We start from the raw sequence: 18,818 nt of genomic DNA on the forward strand, positions 1-18,818 counted from the left end.
TTTGCCCCATTTTACAACCTTCCTTGCCACAGTTGTTAAGTGAATCACTGTAGTTGATAAGTTAGTAACTCTGTTGTTAAGTGAATCTGGCTTCCCCATTGATTTTGGTTGTCAGAAGGCTGCAAAAGGTGATCACATGACCCCGGGACGTAGCAATGGTCATAAGTATGAACCAGTTGCCAAGCATTTGAATTTTGATCACATGAGCATGGAGATGCTGCAAAGGTTGTAAGTGTGAAAAATAGTCGTAAGTCACTTTATCCAGTGCTGTTGTAACTTTGAACAGTCACTAAATGAACTGTTGTAGGTCGAGGACAACCTGTATGCCGGCGCAATGAGGAGGCGTAAGCGCCTCGCTTCCCTCAGTGCCACTAGGTAGGTCCTAGTATAGGACCTAACTAGTGTCGATCAACCTCTAAACGGCTAGACCTCCAGGAGCTCTCTAGGCGTCTTCTCCGGCGTTTCATCCCCTCAGCTCCTCGGAGAACCAAGGGCGGTTGGGATCTGCGCGGGTCAGAGGCGCAGAGGCCGACACGGTCTAAAGCCCCAGCCGCAGCCCGTTGCCAGGCTGCGGCTGGTTCCTCTGCCGTGCCGTGAGCCAGACCCTCAGGAAGTGGCCCAAGCTCCGTCCGGAACCTCTCCGGGTCCATCAGGCGCCTGGGGCGGAACCAGCGTTGTGGTTCCGTCTCCCTGCGGTGTTGAGTGGCGGTCAGAAAGTCCAGGCGAAGGAGAGTGATCTGACCATGACAAAGGTTCTATGACTACATCTCTCAAATCCAGATCCTTCAACCACTGACCAGAGATAAAAATCAGGTCCAGTGTGCCACCCCGATGTGAGTGGGGCCATCCACTACTTGAGTCAGGTCCAAGGCCGTCATGGAAGCCATGAACTCCCGAGCCACTGTCGATGACAAGCGGCAGATGGCAAGTTAAAGTCCCCATGACTAAAAGTCTGGGGGTCTCCACTGCCACCCGGCAAGCACCTCCAGGAGCTCGGGCAGGGCAGCTGTCACGCAGCAAGGAGCCAGGTGCGTGACCAGCAAGCCCATCTGACACCTATGACCCCATCTCACAAGAGGATTCACCCGGCAATCTGAGGTACAGTGGTCTCCCTCGGCTCTAGACTCTCTTTAATAGCAACCGCCACCCCCACCCCTACCCTGGCCCTCGGCTGATGGAATGCGGAAACCCGGTGGGCACATTTCGACCAGGGCACGCCCCTTCAGTGCCCAACCAGGTCTCCGTGCGCCTATAAGATCCATGGCGCCCCTGAATAAGATCGTGTATTAGGGGGCCTTATTGGCCACGGACCGTGCGTTGCATAACATGAGCGAAGGCCCAGGCTCTGAGTCTTGACCATCCGGGGAGCAGGAAAAGTCAGAGGATCGGGGCGCGCGATCGCTTGCAGACATCGAGCAGCGTGACCCCTAGACCGATCGATCCCCCTTCCGCCATATCTGCCCCTCCCACTTACCGTGCAAATGGAACCACCCTCACAAAAAGGAACACATTCCCCCCCCCATAACCTCCGAACCATTGAATATAATGAAGCATTTGACAACAAAGAACAAGGTATTCAAACCATTCTCCTTTATTTAAAAAAAAAAACAGACTATGGCACAAAATATCTAGCTAGGCCCACCTTGTTTTAGGAATGAGTTCCATTCTTCAGATGTATTAAAAATGGCAGCACCCTCTACTGGATGTCATTATTGCAATTCTAAAAGTACACTGAATGCTACTAAAGTAACCAAAGCACAACTGAAAAACCTCAAAGGATTATCAACATCCTTTAAAAAATCCCAAGATTTTCAATATAGCAACCAGACAACAGTAATATAAAACAATCTTCATATTAAGTCTGTATATATTCAGTAGTGCAGAGAGTTGGAAAAACACGAAGTTCAGGAAATCCAAGGAGTGGGAGGTTGAATTAGAGGAAATGTTGGTGTATAATCCTAACTGGGTTATTTCTTTTAAAATGAGAGAAAGTTTTGCTATGTTTAGTTATTTCTTGTATCTCTTATAGTGCATCATCTTCTCTCATTATTCTTTTAAGAATTGTTAAACTATAATGTGTTTTGATTGATTTTGGTTGTCAGAAGGCTGCAAAAGGTGATCACATGACCCCGGGACGTAGCAATGGTCATAAGTATGAACCAGTTGCCAAGCATTTGAATTTTGATCACATGAGCATGGAGATGCTGCAAAGGTTGTAAGTGTGAAAAATGGTCGTAAGTCACTTTATCCAGTGCTGTTGTAACTTTGAACAGTCACTAAATGAACTGTTGTAGGTCGAGGACAACCTGTATGCAAAGAATTAAAGCTGGCATGTTTGAGGTTGCTGCTTACCCACTTCAAATCACAAGCATTTAATTGAACATCTGTACCAGAATTATGTTTTCTAGTGAGTGGGTTGGCACTTAGATCCTATTTTGGGAGCCTAGAAGAATCCCTTGCCACATTGCAATTGCTCCTTCTCATCAGTGTGAATCAGTAAATAAGAATCAGATACTGTGTTCCTGCAGGGTTGGTCTTGGTTGCCTAGCCACAACCAATCTCATAATCATTTTAACTACAGAATAACAGTGTGTGAATACTACAAATGAATAACCAGCAAGAATAACAAATGTGTCAACTGTGACAACTAGACCCATCATTCATTAATGCAGACTCATGGAAAATTCCCCATGCAGCAGAAAACGAATCTCTGGTGGTCCATTAAGGCAGTCCAGAAAAGGTGGCAAAAATTGTGAAAGAGAAGGAGGTTTCAGTCTCTTCAGTATATTCTGAATTACTGCCTTCAAGTCTAGAGGAAGTTGGAAGCTTTGGAAAGATCATTCTTCTTCATTAAGAATGTTGTGGATTCTTGGAGATTCCTCCTCAGCAGGTGAACTGCAGAAAGTCTTTCTGCATTTTTTATCTCCTTCTGGCAAAGGATGCACAGAATCTGAAAGAAGTTCATTATCCTAAATCATCTCTTTCCTCTGAGCAGCATTTGGCCTTTTTGGAGTAAGCCTTCAGATGAGGATCAGCTGTCCACACAAGCTCATGACACAATTGGTAAATGGAAAAGCATTCCCCTGATGATTCAGTAGGAATTGATGGGTAGATTAAATCTGAGATATTTATATCCCACATTTCAACCTTCAAATATTTTGCTATTGACTACAGAATACAGAATAATAGAGTTGGAAGATACCTTGGAGGTCTTCTAGTCCAACCTCCTATAACAGGGTTCAGACTAGGGTAAGGTTGAACTCAATGTCTGGCATTTACCATAACTGCATTTATGTGATGAAGATTCTGTGTCTTGAAAATAAGTTGCATCATTTGTCTTTATCTGTACATTTAATGCATTTTAAATGAGATTGTATGCTGGGAAGAACTATGTGGAAGCTGGGCTATCCTCCTCTCATTCTAAACAGTGTCATCCCTATGGTAACCTACTCAGGATGCATGAACTTAACATTCTCAGTCTTATATCACCTTACACATTTATACAGTGGATATGGAATCCAACATGAATTTTTGTGCTCAATATCCAAAATACAAACTATTATCTTCCCTGCAGGAATTGGATATGCCATGTCACTGCTGGGTCCTGCCATTGGCTATGTTTTAGGAGGACAGTTGCTGAATGTCTATGTTGATTTCAATCGTAATATAAGGCAAGGACATTTTGTTTTTCATCTACATAAATAAGAATGTACATTTTTTCTTAATAGTAAGACATCATTTTGAAAAGTCTTATCCTAATAGTTCATACAGAAATACATATATTTTAGTTACCTATAATAATTTTAATGGGTTTGGTTGCTAGGGGTTTTTTGGGGAGGGGGGAGGGGATTGTTTTTAATAACCAAGCATTGATTTATATCTGGGAAACCTGAGCAGCCATGAATAATGAGCAATTTTTAGTCAATTTGCTAGATGTAGATTTGGATTGTTTTATCTTTAGAAGAGGCCTATGTGAAGAGATATACATGAAGCCATTTATGCTGTGAAAGGCCAACCAATTTACTTCATGAAGTAGTCTGATTGCTTGAGGCTTCTTTGGGCCTCTGCTGTGGAAGAAGGATCCTCTTAGCCTTCTTTTCTCCAGTGTTGATTAAGATGCTTCTAGGTTGGGAAAGGAAGACCTTTCTCACATGTTAAGGTAGTTCCAGACTGGGCATCTTCAGGGTACATTGTAGTCAATCCCAATGTGTGGTGAAGCTACACATTCTGAAAGCACTTCAATCAGCGGTGAAAATTTCTCAAAGCCTTTTCTTGTACCTTGAGTTCTGAGGAGGAAAAAAAAGAGAGAAAGTGCTGTTCTTTTTTTTTTTACTTTACCTTATAAGTATGGTGCTCATATTACTATGCAAAATTTATGAAGTGGTGCTACTTTTGAATCTTCCTTGAAGCAAAAAAACTCCTTCAAGCTTTCTGTAGTCTTGAACAATAATACTTGATTGAGCTCATTATTACCTGAAAACTTTCCATTTAGTAAAACAGCACTAATTTCTTTTTTGTATCACTGCATAAATGTGGGAAGAAGGCAGCACAGTTGTAATAAATAAACTACAATGTATGTTTTATCATACAAAACAGCTTTGCAAAAAGTATTGTTATTTAATTCATAATACCTTGGTTAAACATGTGTTCACTAAATAATATTATTCTAGAGTAGACCTCACTCCAGAAGATCCCCGCTGGGTTGGAGCATGGTGGATAGCCTTTGTGATATGCAGCTTCTCTACATGCCTTTTAGTAGCACCATTTTCATATTTCCCAAAGCATTTACCAGGTAAATAAGTATTCTAAAATAATACTAAACATATTTAGCCTTCGATAAGTTGTTGGGATTCCTAAAGTTACTGTGTAAAACAGTACAGAATGAATGAATGGATTGTACTGCAATAAATATTCTGGAATTTGCAACTTTCATATAGCTCATCACAGTTTTATATTATTCTTACTGCAGTAGTGTAATTGTCTGAGGAGCATTGGGTACAAAATAATAATGCTACTCTACCTAATAGAGAGAGAGTGAGTGAATGAGAGAGAGAAGATAATTACTAAGAGAAGCACATTGATCAGTTGGATGTAGACAAATGAAATCCAGACACTTATTTCTAAAACAACATATGTATTTAATAGCAATAAAAATAAGGATGTAAGACGAAAAACTTGGTAGTTTTTCAATCTTTGATAAGAAGATTGTTTTATATCTTATTCTTTAACCAATGTTTGAAAAAAAATTACAAGAATCAGTCGTTCAAAAAGATCCGAAAAGTCCCTTCACGATGTCCTGAGCTAAGGCAGAATTTTCCTGTGGTACAAAATCAAAGTTCTTTAAGGCAAAGCTTTGTTTCGAAATCCCCATTTCTACTTTTCAGTAGACAAAACTGGTTGAACAGGGAGAGGGAGACTCAATCCATTTTGGGATATTAGCCAATGCTACTTCATTACAGCTGGTAGGAATAAATACTATTATAACTCTATAACTTATGGTGATTCCAATCTAAAATCTGCTTTCAACAAACTTAAATACCTTCTTATAAATATCTTTTTACCTTCATGTCAAAGACTGATTTTCTGAAACTATTTGTTCTTAACATACCAGTGATCTGAAAAGGCAAAGGAGGACCTAGACCCTTGATGGCTAACCTTTTCCGGACCGAGTGCCCAAAGAGCGCGTGCCCAAATCCCCAACATGCAAATCTGTGTGCAGCCCCCCCGCATGCTCCCCATGCATGCATGTGCCACGTCCCTGTGCATGCATATGCTGCTCCCCCTGCACATGCTTGTACAGACCCTTGCACATCCCCCGCTCCCCATGCATGAACGCACCCCCCATGTGCCATGCACCCTGCTCATGCACATGCTGCTCCCCCTGTGCATGCATGCATAGCCCCCCTGCATGCATCCCACCCTCCGCGTAAGCATGGCAGAGACCTGAAGATCAGCTGGCCGCCAGGAGTGCGTGCATGTGCAGCAGAGTTGAACTGGGGTGATGGCTCATGTGCCATCAGAGAGGGCACTGCGTGGCCACCTCTGGCACAGGTGCCATCACAGACCTAGACAATTGGAAAGAAGGACAAATGGGTGAAAAGGAGGATACGTTAATTGTATAACTTTCTTGACATCTGTAAAAAATTACAGTGCAAATCTACAAAAAATAAAATAATAAAATAAAACCCCCTAGTTGTACATGTATAGGAACTTACTTTTTCCAGCATCAGGTTTTCCAATGGCAGCAATGTGCTAGAGTCAGTTAGGAGACAAAAGCCTTCAGTAGGTAACAAATTAAAGTCTTGTCAATTCCAGGCAGGAGAGCAAGCCTGTTGAAAAGTACTCTTCAATTAATTAAGGTTACAGAAAGCTTTTAAATTTGCCCTTAGCACTTATTAAAGAAACACTGTACCATGGAGAACAGTTGCTATGGAAGAGATACTTGAAAAGCCTGACAATGTTTGATTTTAAGGCTATGCCTGTCGAACAAAAGACATGAAGACAAAAGGGAGGAATGTTGTACTTTTATTTAGCTGCCCATCGTGGTAACTCTTGTGTTAGAAGTCTGGTAACGCTGTTAGTGCATCCTGTTAGTTCATTCTTCAAGAGGATGAAACTATATTAAGTGGGAAATATCTGACAGAAAGATGATCCTGAAATCATAAAGAATACAGATTTGTGTCCAAGCAGACAGACTTACTAAAGTTACTTGAACAAACATTTAAAATTACAGCTGATTTCCACAAAATGTATGAACTTCTTGCAATTACAATTGGGTTTTGCAAAAGTAAATTATTTCTTTTTCTAGGTACAAGCAAAATACGAGCAGAGAAGATTTCTGAAGCACATCATGATGGAAAACAGACGTATGAATATACTGGGAGGAGTATTAAGGACTTTCTTATGATACTTTGGGTAACAAAAGCCACACATTCAAATCAATATCTGTAGTTAATTTGAATCTGGCCACATTTGGGAGTCATTGTGTCAATAATACTTGCAAGGCCTCATTAACAGAATGCAACAAGGGTAATAGCATTATTCAATGTTTGAAATGATTAGATAAGGCAGTACTTTACATTCAAAGCAATAAAAGATTAAAGTTAAATTCAAACATCAATTTCAGTAGTGTAGATTTCCTCACCTATGCTACTATTACTTATTTGAATATTGATTTTTAATAGCCAAAGAGCAATGAATGGAAGGAGAATTGCATTAGTGGCTCAGTGGCTAAGATGCTGAGCTTGTCAATTGAAAGGTCGGCAGTTCAGCGGTTTGAATCCCTAGGGCTGTGTAACAAGGTGAACTCCTGTTACTTGTCCCAGCTTCTGCCTACCTAGCAGTTCGAAAGCATGTAAAAAATGCAAGTAGAAAAATAGGGACCACCTTTGGTGGAAAGGTAACAGCATTCCTTGTGCCTTTGGTGTTTAGTCATGCCAGCCACATGACCACGGAGATGTCTTTGGACAGCTCTGGCTCTTTGGCTTTGAAACGGAGATGAGCACCGCCCCCTAGAGTCGGGAATGACTAGCATATATGTGTGAGGGGAACCTTTACCTTTACGTAAGATGCTTGAGAAGGAAATGGACATGCTACTCCTGAGTCTCATGGTGGCTCTGTATATATATATATATATATATATATATATATATATATATATATATATATATATATATATATATATATATATATATATATATATATATATATATATATACACACACACACACACACACACACACACACACACACACACACACACACACACATATATATATATGTATGTAGGTCTTTGGTTATTCAGGTTTTCTCCCGCGTAAAATTGGAAGTGTCTTGGCGATGTTTCGACGAAGTCTCATTCGTCATCTTCAGGCTTCGGCTTTGTGCTTCTGGGAGCAATGTGTGATCGCAGCTCTTTCTTCCTTTTAACTGCTAGTGGGGGTTTGAACTGATTGGTTGGGAGCTTGGCTGTGTTCTGATTGGGTGGAGGTGTGTTCTGATTGGTTGGGGGTTTCACCAGCCTGAAGATGACGAATGAGACTTTATTGAAACATCGCCAAGACACATCCAATTTTACGCAGGAGAAAACCCGAATAACCAAAGACCTACACACACACACACACACACACACACACACACACACACACACACACTTCAAGCCAACTGTCATATTTTATATGTAACTGAGGTTTAGGCAAAAGTGATTGCCAGTCAGAAGAATAAGATCTATGATGAATTGGTGAAACTTAAATAAGAAGATTAAGTGTTACATGACAGTGAACTTCAAATGTCTGAAGTCATTTTATGCAGAAGATGGAACAGAGTTATTTTATATGATTCTAGAAGTGAGCTCTAAAACCAATGAATGGAACTAATAGGGAAGCAGATTTGGCAAAGTGTTAAGAAAAAATGCCTAAATGCAAGGCCTGTTGTAGGACAGATTATTTAGGGGTGAGGGTGATGCAGATTGCTTCTGTTTGAAAGATTTAAGCACAACACCCTGCCTTTTGAGTTGATAGATGTTTAGATTTTCAACAACTTATGTGTGCTATAAAAACAGTTGCCACAAAAATGTGTCCAATCACAAAATACTCATTAACTACAAAACAAATAAACAAACAAATAAAACTGATGAGATTGCTCCCCATTATCTGTCATCCCATAGATAAAACCCTATCAATTCAAAACCTTTATATTTTTTTTCTGGGAAGTAGTCACACTTACAAACAAAGCACTGAGGTGTTGCAGTCATCCATTCTTATTTCCTAAGTATGCCTATAGAGCCAATATGAGGGTGATAAATATTTTTTGGAAATCAAAATGATGCTAGAACCTGAGAGTTTACTTGCAGATTTAAATTCTTCTTTTTAATTTTTTTAAAAAAAGATCTTAAACCAAACCAAACTATGAGGCCAACGCTTCTGACAAGTGCCAGAGGAGTTGGCATTGGGAATATAGTTGCTTTTCATTATAGCACATTCCTAATGGGAAGATCTAGTTGGGGTGGAATAAATTACCTCAGAAAGTTGTAAGGCATTTAAATAAAGACCATCTGTTAAGGATGGTGTGTTGCAAGATTCCTGAACTGTAAATGGTGCTTTAAGCAAAAGACTGAACTAAATGCCACCCCAAGACCTCTTGCAGCTCTAAAATTCAATTATCCTTTGATTTTAAATGGATATTTGATCACTAAGACACATTATTAGAAAAAAGATAAGTAAAAAGCATAATAAAAAGGATAAATGTATTAACCATGAATAATAACTTTTATTACCCAGTATATCTTTGCAGATTACATCAACAGCTCTAATTGCCTGTTCCAGCTTATGGCCACCTCATCAGTAGCTAATAATGTTTGTTTTCAGCACTTCTTGAGGGCCGGTTAGATACTAAATTAAATGATTTTAAAATTAAGTACCAGCTAAGGGATGAGTTTGACAGTTTCATCTCATTTCCTTCCATGCCCCTGCAAGCCTTGATAGAAATAATAGCCGTTGGCTGTTTTCATCAGCACAAGCAGAAAGAAGTTGACACCCTCGTGATGATTTCTTACTGCAACTGATGCCAGTAAAAGCTTCTGTTCATGAAAACAGGCAAGGATATCTTAACCTTACTAAGATATTACAAGGGGGTAACTCCACCTAATATCCTAGCTCAGTCCATATGCTGTGCCTAGATGAGAAAATGACCAACATTTTTCTGTTTTCATGCATGCACGGGTGTTAAACCAGCCAAACTATATTTATAAAAAGTATATTTATAAAAAGAAACCTCTGACAATGTTTGTGGCCTGTGAACCAGATTTCTACACATTTCAATATTTGAGTTCTGAAGCAACCACCTTTTGTGATGAAACAGTTGAGACTCTAAGAGATTTGTCAAGACTGTGGTAGCTCTAAGGCCCACAGCTTGCTGGATTTTTAAAACCAAATAGAAACGGAAGAAAGAAGAGCAAAATATTGAGCTAGTGCAATTCTTTGTATATATGTATGTTTACACATTTGTGTGGGATTATTGTCATGGATGCTAAGAAAAACTCTGGCTAAATTGCCCTGTTTCAGAAACCCTGTCTTTTTTCTACCTCTGTTTGGCCACCCTTTGCTAACTTGTGCAAAAGCCAAGATTATTTATTTATTTATTTATTTATTTATTTATTTATTTATTTGTTTGTTTGTTTGTTTGTTTGTTTGTTTGTCACAACAGTATATATAAGCATAAGCATGAAAATAGCTATTTAATATATAAGCATATATATGAACATAAGTATGTGATTATATTAATTGGATATAATGAAAGGAAACAATAGGACAGGAACGGTAGGCACGTTTGTGCTCTTACGCATGCCCCTTATAGACCTCTTAGGAATGGGGTGAGGTCAATAGTAAAGAGTTTTTGGTTAAAGCTCTGGGGATTTTGAGAAGATTAGGCATTATTCATTTGTATTTTGACATCTTTATCTCTTGACAGGATCAAGGAAGCCAAAATGATGGCTCAGATATGTGGAAAAGCAACAAAAAGAATAGTTGATTAGCAGGAGGGTTTCTTTTTTGTTGGTTTTTTAAAAAGAATAGAATGTTTCTAAAGTTTATTCATAAATACAGTATATCTAAGATAGTCATATGAAAATGGGGTAAATATTAGTTCTAGAATGGTTTAAATGAATTCCAAATCTCAAACTGAATTTGACTAGCTGAAACTCAGGATATAGATTCAAATAATTGGATTAATCAGCATTATAATAGGTAGACCTGGAGTCTTTCTGGACAAATAGTCCACTAAGAGTGTGTTTTTCTTCCTAATGTGCTCTTGTTTTTCATTGAAGAGATGGAGAAGGGGGTAAACATTTCTAACAGTTTTAAAATGATAGATTGAATAGCAAAACTGATGTTATAATAAACATTTATTTTGAAAAAAATAGATCAATTTCTTTGTGAAATAATCTAAGAAGGCATTATGTATGTAACATAACATTGATTTGAGAAATCTAACTAAAATATGCAGGGGGAACTTAACTAAACCTCCTTTTCTAGATGCTGCTGAGAAATCCCGTGTTGATGTATCTTGTAATAGCAGCTGCATTAGAAGCTTTAGTTGCTACTGGTTTTGCAACTTTCTTGCCCAAATTTATAGAAAATCAGTTTGGATTTACATCTAGCTATTCAGCTACTTTAGGAGGTAATGTATTTGCTTCATTCTACCCTTTTAATTTCGTTAATGACGGGATTTAATACTTGGAAGAAAAGAAAGCTAAACAATGGAAAGTAAGACTAGGGTTTTAAGAGTTTTACTAGAAAATATCCTATTGAATTCTATGAATTTTATATCTGGTAAAATTTATTTTCTTTGATAAATTCAGAATAATTTGGGAATCCAAGCAATATTTACTATTCTTCAGGTTATTTATCCCTTGAGGGGCACTGACTCAGGGGGAGTCTATTACAATTCACCATGGCCAATTCACCATGGCCAACTTGCAGCAGGACAACTTGCCATGGCCAACTCACAACAGGACAACTTGCTGCAAGAGAAGAGTTACACTAATATCAAAGAAATAGTGGAATAGAATCATTGAAGAAGGCGGGAAAGGAGGGACAGAATGAAATGTGAATGGCAAAAATTACAATATTTTTTAAAATTTAAATAATTAAATAGAATTGTTAAATTGTCCACCAGCAAGTTGTGCTTCAGCGAGTTGACCATGGCAAGCTTTCCTGCAGCAAGTTAGCCATGGTAAGTTGGTGGCAGTGAGTTAGTTGTGGCAAGTTGTCCCATTCCGGACTCAGGGTGGGGAGAGAAGGAAGCCTGGATCCTCAGTTGATAAAATGTTTCAAGTAGGCCCTAACAATTTCAGATTTGGTTTTTGCTTTATGGTTATATTAGGATTTTCTGAATTAGTTTAAATATTTATTTCCAAGCTTGCCTTTCCATTTATGGTAATAGATGCAGTTTCTAAAAAAAAAAAGCATCAGAAACTGTTCAGCACATTGTTCCCATAAAACTCAAATCAATATATGAGGCAGCAGATAGAAAGGTAGTATCTCTTAGGATGCAACATATATTGTGGCTTCTATTTGGATTGGTTTCCCACAAAGAAAGAAATCCCACTTAAAATGGATACTTATAGTTTGAGAATCTACCACTTCATTGGAAAAAGAGTTGGTGCTCCATGCAGGCAGTCAAATTCTTTCTAGTTCTTGAACCTTCCTGATTATGATGCCTGTTTAAAAGATAGCTCCAGGGAATGGAGGGGGCCTTAGGTGACACTGCAGGAAGAACCATTTGTCTTTCTTTCTGGTGGTAGTAGTCAAAGTCACATTGTTTGAGATCCTTGATTAATAATTGGTTTACTGGGATGCCATCTTGAATGGAAGGTAAGCAGCCTGGAACTGCCTCCAGTTGCTCTTTCCAGCTGCTTTCCTGTACTTAAAATCAGGAACATGTTACTGAGTGAGAGAACATGCCAGTCAGGGAAGATGTGATCAGAGAGGATCAGAGTTATACAACCTTGGGCATTTTATGTCTGAAAGCTGATTTACACATGTGTAATCCCATGACACAACCAGTTAAGTAAATTGGCATCATTATACGAAGTGAAGGGGATGGTCGTCACATACTGTAACAACTGGTTTGCCCAGAACCAAAAATGTGAGAGCACGCTCATGTGACCTTCCATGCATGTGTGTGGAAAATGTGATCTTCTGCCAGTGGTTGGGTTTCTATCGGTTTGGCCCAGTTTGGGTGAGCCGATAGAGGTGATGGTGATCTGAGAGTGAACTGGTTTTCTCTGATGGTTAGCTTGGCCCTCCCATCCACCCTGTGTTATAAATAACTTATATTCGGTCGTTTTTAGCCCAGCTAAAGGCACAGCAAAGCGGATTGCTGTGTTTCAGCTCTTCCGTAATACACTGTGCTTGTCTGGAGCACAAATTTCACATGTGTGCGAGTGAAGCACGTGCATGAAGCGAACTAGTGGTAATACCGGTTGAAAACCACCACTGCCTTCTGCACATGTGCATGGCATCAAAAAACCAGTGATTATATAGAACGTGATAGCGCCAGGGCAGGTGGGCAGGCCCAGATGCTGGTTGGAACTACCTGAACCAGTCCATACCAGCAACAGCCTACCTCTGAGTATGTCATATAAATCTTGAAATTGGGTTAATTGACTCAGTAATATAGCTATGCTAAGCTTGTTTCTGTGACACAGCTATATAAGTAATTGCAGTAACTGCAGGAAAAAGTATTTTTTTCACAGATTGGCATTCCAAGCCTATTTCTTTTTTAGTCATAATTCATAAAAAATAAAACGCAAAGAGAGAGAAAAGTAAAAGAATGACTGTTTACCATAACAATAATATATTAGTTCTCTTTTTAGTAGTGAATATATTTATTTTTTATTTTAAGTGAAATTATTACTTTGCTAACTTTTTCCTTTATTTTCTTGTTAGGACTTGTCTTAATCCCAGGAGCAGCAATTGGCCAAATCATAAGTGGTACCTTAATTTCCAAGCTGCAAATGAATTGCAAAACTATAATCAAGTTTATTATTTCTACTTGTACGCTGGCACTGCTATTAAACATAGTGTTTGCAATTGCTAAATGTGGGAATGAACCATTTGCTGGTGTTTCTGAAACATATAATGGGCAAGTATACGATTAAAAGTATATGTTAAAATATATAAGGGCCACAAGATGGTGAATTAAATCAACCATTCTTCAGAATTCATTTTATGTTTTATATTTTTATACATCTCAGAGATAATGAAAAAGAAAATCAAAATTGCTCATATTGATGTTGTTGAAAACAGTATTCATAATATATTTCCATCACATTGTCTTTATGAGAAAAGTGGTATCATGCAAAGCATAGAACAAAAATAAGAAAAAGTAGAAGACATAAGACAAATAAAACAATTACAAATATTCATTATACATCATCAGAACTTATTGATTTTGTGAATCAATTCACTTTTCATTCACATGCTTGTTTTGTAAATTAGTCCTCATTCATTCTCCCAATGACACTACAGGTAGTGCTCAGTTAACACTCCCTCCTTCAGCATCCATTCGAAGTAACGACAAAGCTGAACAGGTGGGAGTTATAATAAGTCCTCAAAGTCTTTAAAAGTTGTCCCAATGCTGATAGTCCAAAACTGAGCCCAAAATTTTATGTTGCTACGTGAGACAGTTGTTAAGCAAATTTTGCCCCATTTTACAACCTTTCTTGCCACAGATATTAAGTTGAATCACTGCCGTTGTTAATATAGTGACACGGTTGTTAAGTGAATCTGGCTTCCCCATTGACTTTGCTTGTCCGAAGATCAGAAAAGGTAATCACTGGACACTGCAACCATCATAAATAATGGCCAGTTGATAAGCAGTTTTGAGTTTTGATCACCATGACCATGGGGATGTTGAAATGGTCATTATTGTGAAAAATTGTCCTAAGTCACTTTTTTCAGTGCCGATGTAACTTTGAACGGTCACTAAATGAACTGCTGTAAGTCGAGGACTACATGTTTACCCATAGTCATGTAGTAGTACCTGTGAGAGGGATCTTGGAGTCCTAGTGGACAACCATTTAGATATGAGCCAGCAGTGTGCAGCTGCTGCTAAAAAAGCCAACACAGTTCTGGGCTGCATAAACAGAGGGATAGAATCAAGATCACGTGAAGTGTTAGTGCCACTTTATAATGCCTTGGTAAGGCCACACTTGGAATATTGCATCCAGTTTTGGTCGCCACAATGTAAAAAAGATGCTGAGACTCTAGAAAGAGTGCAGAGAAGAGCAACAAAGATGATTAGGGGACTGGAGGCTAAAACATATGAAGAACGATTGCAGGAACTGGGTATGTCTAGTTTAATGAAAAGAAGGACTAGGGGAGACATGATAGCAGTGTTCCAATATCTCAGGGGCTGTCACAGAGAAGTGGGAGTCGGGCTGTTCTCCAAAGCACCTGAGGGTAGAACAAGAAGCAATGGGTGGAAACTGATCAAGGAAAGAAGCAACTTAGAACTGAGGAGAAATTTCCTGACAGTTAGAACAATTAATAAGTGGAATGACTTGCCTGCAGAAGTTGTGAATGCTCCAACACTGGAAATTTTTAAGAAAATGTTGGATAACCATCTGTCTGAGATGATGTAGGGTTTCCTGCCTGGGCAGGGGGTTGGACTAGAAGGCCTCCAAGGTCCCTTCCAACTCTGTTGTTGTTGTTGTTTGTTTGATCACAATCTGGCCACTTGGCAACTGGTTTATACTTATGACGGTTGCAGAGATTGTATGTCTCCCCCATCCACACAGACTCCCTGAACCTTGCTGCACTCACTCTGAACGTTCCCAGCCACACGTCCACCCTCACACACATTCCTCCACCCAGCAGCAACCACTCCAATCTCCACTATGTTCATGCCATGCCTCCCCTGCCACCTACATACTCTTACACCCCTCCACGAGCCTTGCTGTGCTCATTTTGTGCCTCTCTGGTTACTTGCAGATCCTTATGCAACCTCTCCCACCCAGCAGCAGCAATCCCAAGACTTTTCTCACTCATGTCACACCTCCCAGCCACCAATTCATCCCCTTGCCCCCATCTTGCAGCAGCCACCAGCTGCTTGCTGGCCTGCTTTGCTATTTGCCTGAGACTTGCAACTTCTTGGTGGCTTCTCCACTGAGTTTGCTTCTTGGAAGCCAGTAGGAAATTGTGAGAGATGCTCACTTAACAGTGACAAGATGGACTGTAGGTATTGTCATTGCTAAGTGGTGTGATCATGTGACATTATGTTTTATGACCATATTGCTTATCAATAAAAATTCTGGTCTCAATTGCCAAAATAAGTCAAGGACTACCTAGCAATCATCTCCATGAACTTCAGTGGTCTCCCATTTCTTTATGAAATGAAGAATACAATAAAAAAAAATTCCTCGCACACACATTACAGTGACTTTTAGAAATATTGAGCTCCAACTGTTCATGTTATTAATGAATGAAAACACGCCATTATGGAAAATTTATTTTTTTATTTCATCTATATATTATTTCTCTGTTCCAGGACAGGTACGTTATTAAACTTAACAGCACCCTGCAATGCCCATTGTAGATGTTTGCGTTCAGACTTTTTGCCCATCTGTGGTGCAGATGAAGTCCAGTATTTTTCTCCATGTTATGCAGGATGTACTGTTGTGGTTCCTCAGAAGCATGGAAGAAAGGTAAGGCCACTTTATGTTATGAAAGAGGATGCTCACTCTACATCAAATCTAAGGTCTGAATGTTAAAAATGATTTAGCCATGTGCCTTGTTTAAAATGTATCAATCAGAATAGAGCTGGAAGGGACTTTGGAGGTCTTCTAGTCAAGCCACCTGCTCAAGCAGGAGAACCTATACTGTTTCAAACAAGTGACTGTCCAGTCTCTTTTTAAAAACCTCCAGTGATGAAGCAACCACAACTTCTGGTAGCAAGCTGTTCCACTAGTTAATTGTCCTCGCTTTTAGGAAGTTTCTCCTTAATTCCAGGTTGTTTCTCTCCTTGATTAGTTCCCATCCATTGTTTCTTGTCTTGCCTTCTGGTGCTTTGAAAAATAAACCAAATCGTTATCATTATCAAATCAGTATCATTATCAATCCATTGAAGTTTGGGCAGGTCAGTAGCTAAGTTGGACTACTTGGGAAGATAAAACAAAAAGACAACAAACCCAGACAGTAACAAGGGACATAGGAAAACAAATGAAATATCTATCCTCAATGATGGCATAACTAGCGAGACTAAACAATGAATAAGAGCAATTATATTAGGAGCTGCGACATTTTATTTCAGTTTAGCAGAGAATAATATGTGACTCAGTGTTGAACTGTTGGCTTCTTGATCTAAATTTGGTTGTTTTCCTGTAGCCTGGTAACCAAACATCTGCAGGAAAACAACCAAGCTCAGAAGATACCAGGGACTTAATGTATTCTTAATATTCTCTGTTGACGTAAATGCAAAGTGGACAACAGAAGAACAGCTATTTGGATTTTAAAGAAAAACCCCACATATGGAAATGGATATCATACCTAGAATTTAGATGTGGCGCAATTGGTTTATTTAAGGGCCACTGAATTGGCTGAACATATATTTTGATATGAAGGTGGTAGATCCATGGTCACCAAATGTTCCACAATTACTTTTAGAAATAGAACTCTCTTGCTAAAAGAACAATTTTTATTTTACAACTGGCTGAATAGTTAGTTATTCAATCTTGCGATATGTTGTCTGTGTATATCTGTAACATTTTGAAATCAATTTATTTTGCTGTTGAATGAATTTTCAATTAATTTTGGACAAATTAATTACTTATTTTGTTTATCTGTATTTTTGAATGCACTATTTATAGCATTACAGCGATTGTTCCTGTGTTGGGAATCCCATACTTGAAATTGAGAATACCTTCCATGGGGCCACTTCTGGAAAATGTAAATCTAAGTGCACAGTCCTGCCTTGGTTCCTTAGCTTCTTCTTTTTTGCGGTTGTTTTTACTTTTATGGCAGTTACACCAACAACTGTGGCCATTCTCAGGTAATTATAATGCTGCTTTTATCTTTTTTTAAAATAAATCCCTTTGCAAACACACAAACTATTTGTACAGTGAGGAAATGATTTCCATAATATGCAAATGAGAAAACCTGAGTCTGATTCCTGGTGCTAGGGCATTCTGGGAAATTAAATTGACAACCCAGTGCTGAAGAAAGTGTTCAAGAATGCAGAGATCAGCAGTAGATCTCCACAAAAGTACTGGGATGTCCAGCAGTTTGAAACAATGAGCTGAATATATTCAAACAGAATACTAATTTCTAACTACAGATAAGAATTAAAATGTAGCCAAAAAGAATAATAGAATAATAGAGTTGGAAGGGACCTTGGAGGTCTTTTAGTTCCACCTCCTGCTCAAGCAGGAAATTCTATACCATTTCAGACAAATGGTTGGTTGATCTCTTTTTAAAAACCTCCAGCATTGGAGTACCCACAACTTCTGGAGGCAAGTCATTACACTGATTAATTGTTCTAACCATCAGGATAACAGTCTTGCATAATGTCTCTATGGTGATATTTCCCCTGAATATGGTTTTTCTTTTAATCCATTGAGATGGATATTTGGAAATAGAGTAGATGGACTGGTTTTCTTCTTTCTTGTTACATAGATATATTCAACAATTATTGGTTGAACAAGTACAATGATGAATTTCTGCTTAGAGTTCATGCTGGCAGCCTAAATAATCAAAAGTACCTCAGAGAACACATCCATTTCTTATCACAATGATGGCAAAACAATATATGTTGTAGTGTTATGATATTAAGTCCTGCCCTACCCTTTTATAATTGTATTAGAGAATCTTATGGATAAAGTTTGCGTCATGACATACATCATGGTGCACATTTTGTCAATTTTGTTATTTCTAACTTTTATTCTACCATTTCTTCTGGCCTTATTCATATATCCCTTGGTGTCTGTGCCCATGTGTTGTGTTATAGAACTCTTGGGTAGCATGAAAATTGTTTATTGTTTTTTAAAAAGCGTTTTTCATTTTTAAGGATGAAGAAATGAATAGACATTTGATTTCAAAATGACAATGATCAGAAGAAAAATGACTGGAAAGTCACTATGTTAACATTTTCTTGAATTACTATCTACATACACTATCTTGTCTTTTATGTACACTGAGAGCATATGCACCAAGACAAATTCCTTGTGTGTCCAATCACACTTGGCCAATAAAATTCTATTCTATTCTATTCTATTCTATTCTATTCTATTCTATTCTATTCTATTCTATTCTATTCTATTC

General features: G+C 38.6%; 1 protein-coding gene across 7 annotated transcripts in view; it reads left to right on the top strand.

Moving 5' to 3' along the window:
* SLCO4C1 (solute carrier organic anion transporter family member 4C1) overlaps positions 1 to 18,818 on the top strand; it is a 93,096-nt gene that overhangs the window by 15,884 nt on the left and 58,394 nt on the right. For all 7 annotated transcript variants that reach the window (XR_009153584.1, XR_009153583.1, XM_058170369.1 and 4 more), the window contains 7 exons: positions 3,575 to 3,671; positions 4,671 to 4,792; positions 6,809 to 6,915; positions 11,031 to 11,175; positions 13,449 to 13,644; positions 16,051 to 16,207; positions 17,369 to 17,550. Coding sequence is in view for 5 of the 7 variants with exons in the window: in XM_058170369.1 (XP_058026352.1) it covers positions 3,575 to 3,671; positions 4,671 to 4,792; positions 6,809 to 6,915; positions 11,031 to 11,175; positions 13,449 to 13,644; positions 16,051 to 16,207; positions 17,369 to 17,550 (1,006 nt within the window). In the remaining 2 variants the exon portion in view is untranslated. The remainder of the gene's footprint in view (positions 1 to 3,574; positions 3,672 to 4,670; positions 4,793 to 6,808; positions 6,916 to 11,030; positions 11,176 to 13,448; positions 13,645 to 16,050; positions 16,208 to 17,368; positions 17,551 to 18,818) is intronic.

This window comes from Ahaetulla prasina, chromosome 2, assembly GCF_028640845.1.
Source record: "Ahaetulla prasina isolate Xishuangbanna chromosome 2, ASM2864084v1, whole genome shotgun sequence".
In the NCBI taxonomy this organism is placed as follows: domain Eukaryota; kingdom Metazoa; phylum Chordata; class Lepidosauria; order Squamata; family Colubridae; genus Ahaetulla; species Ahaetulla prasina.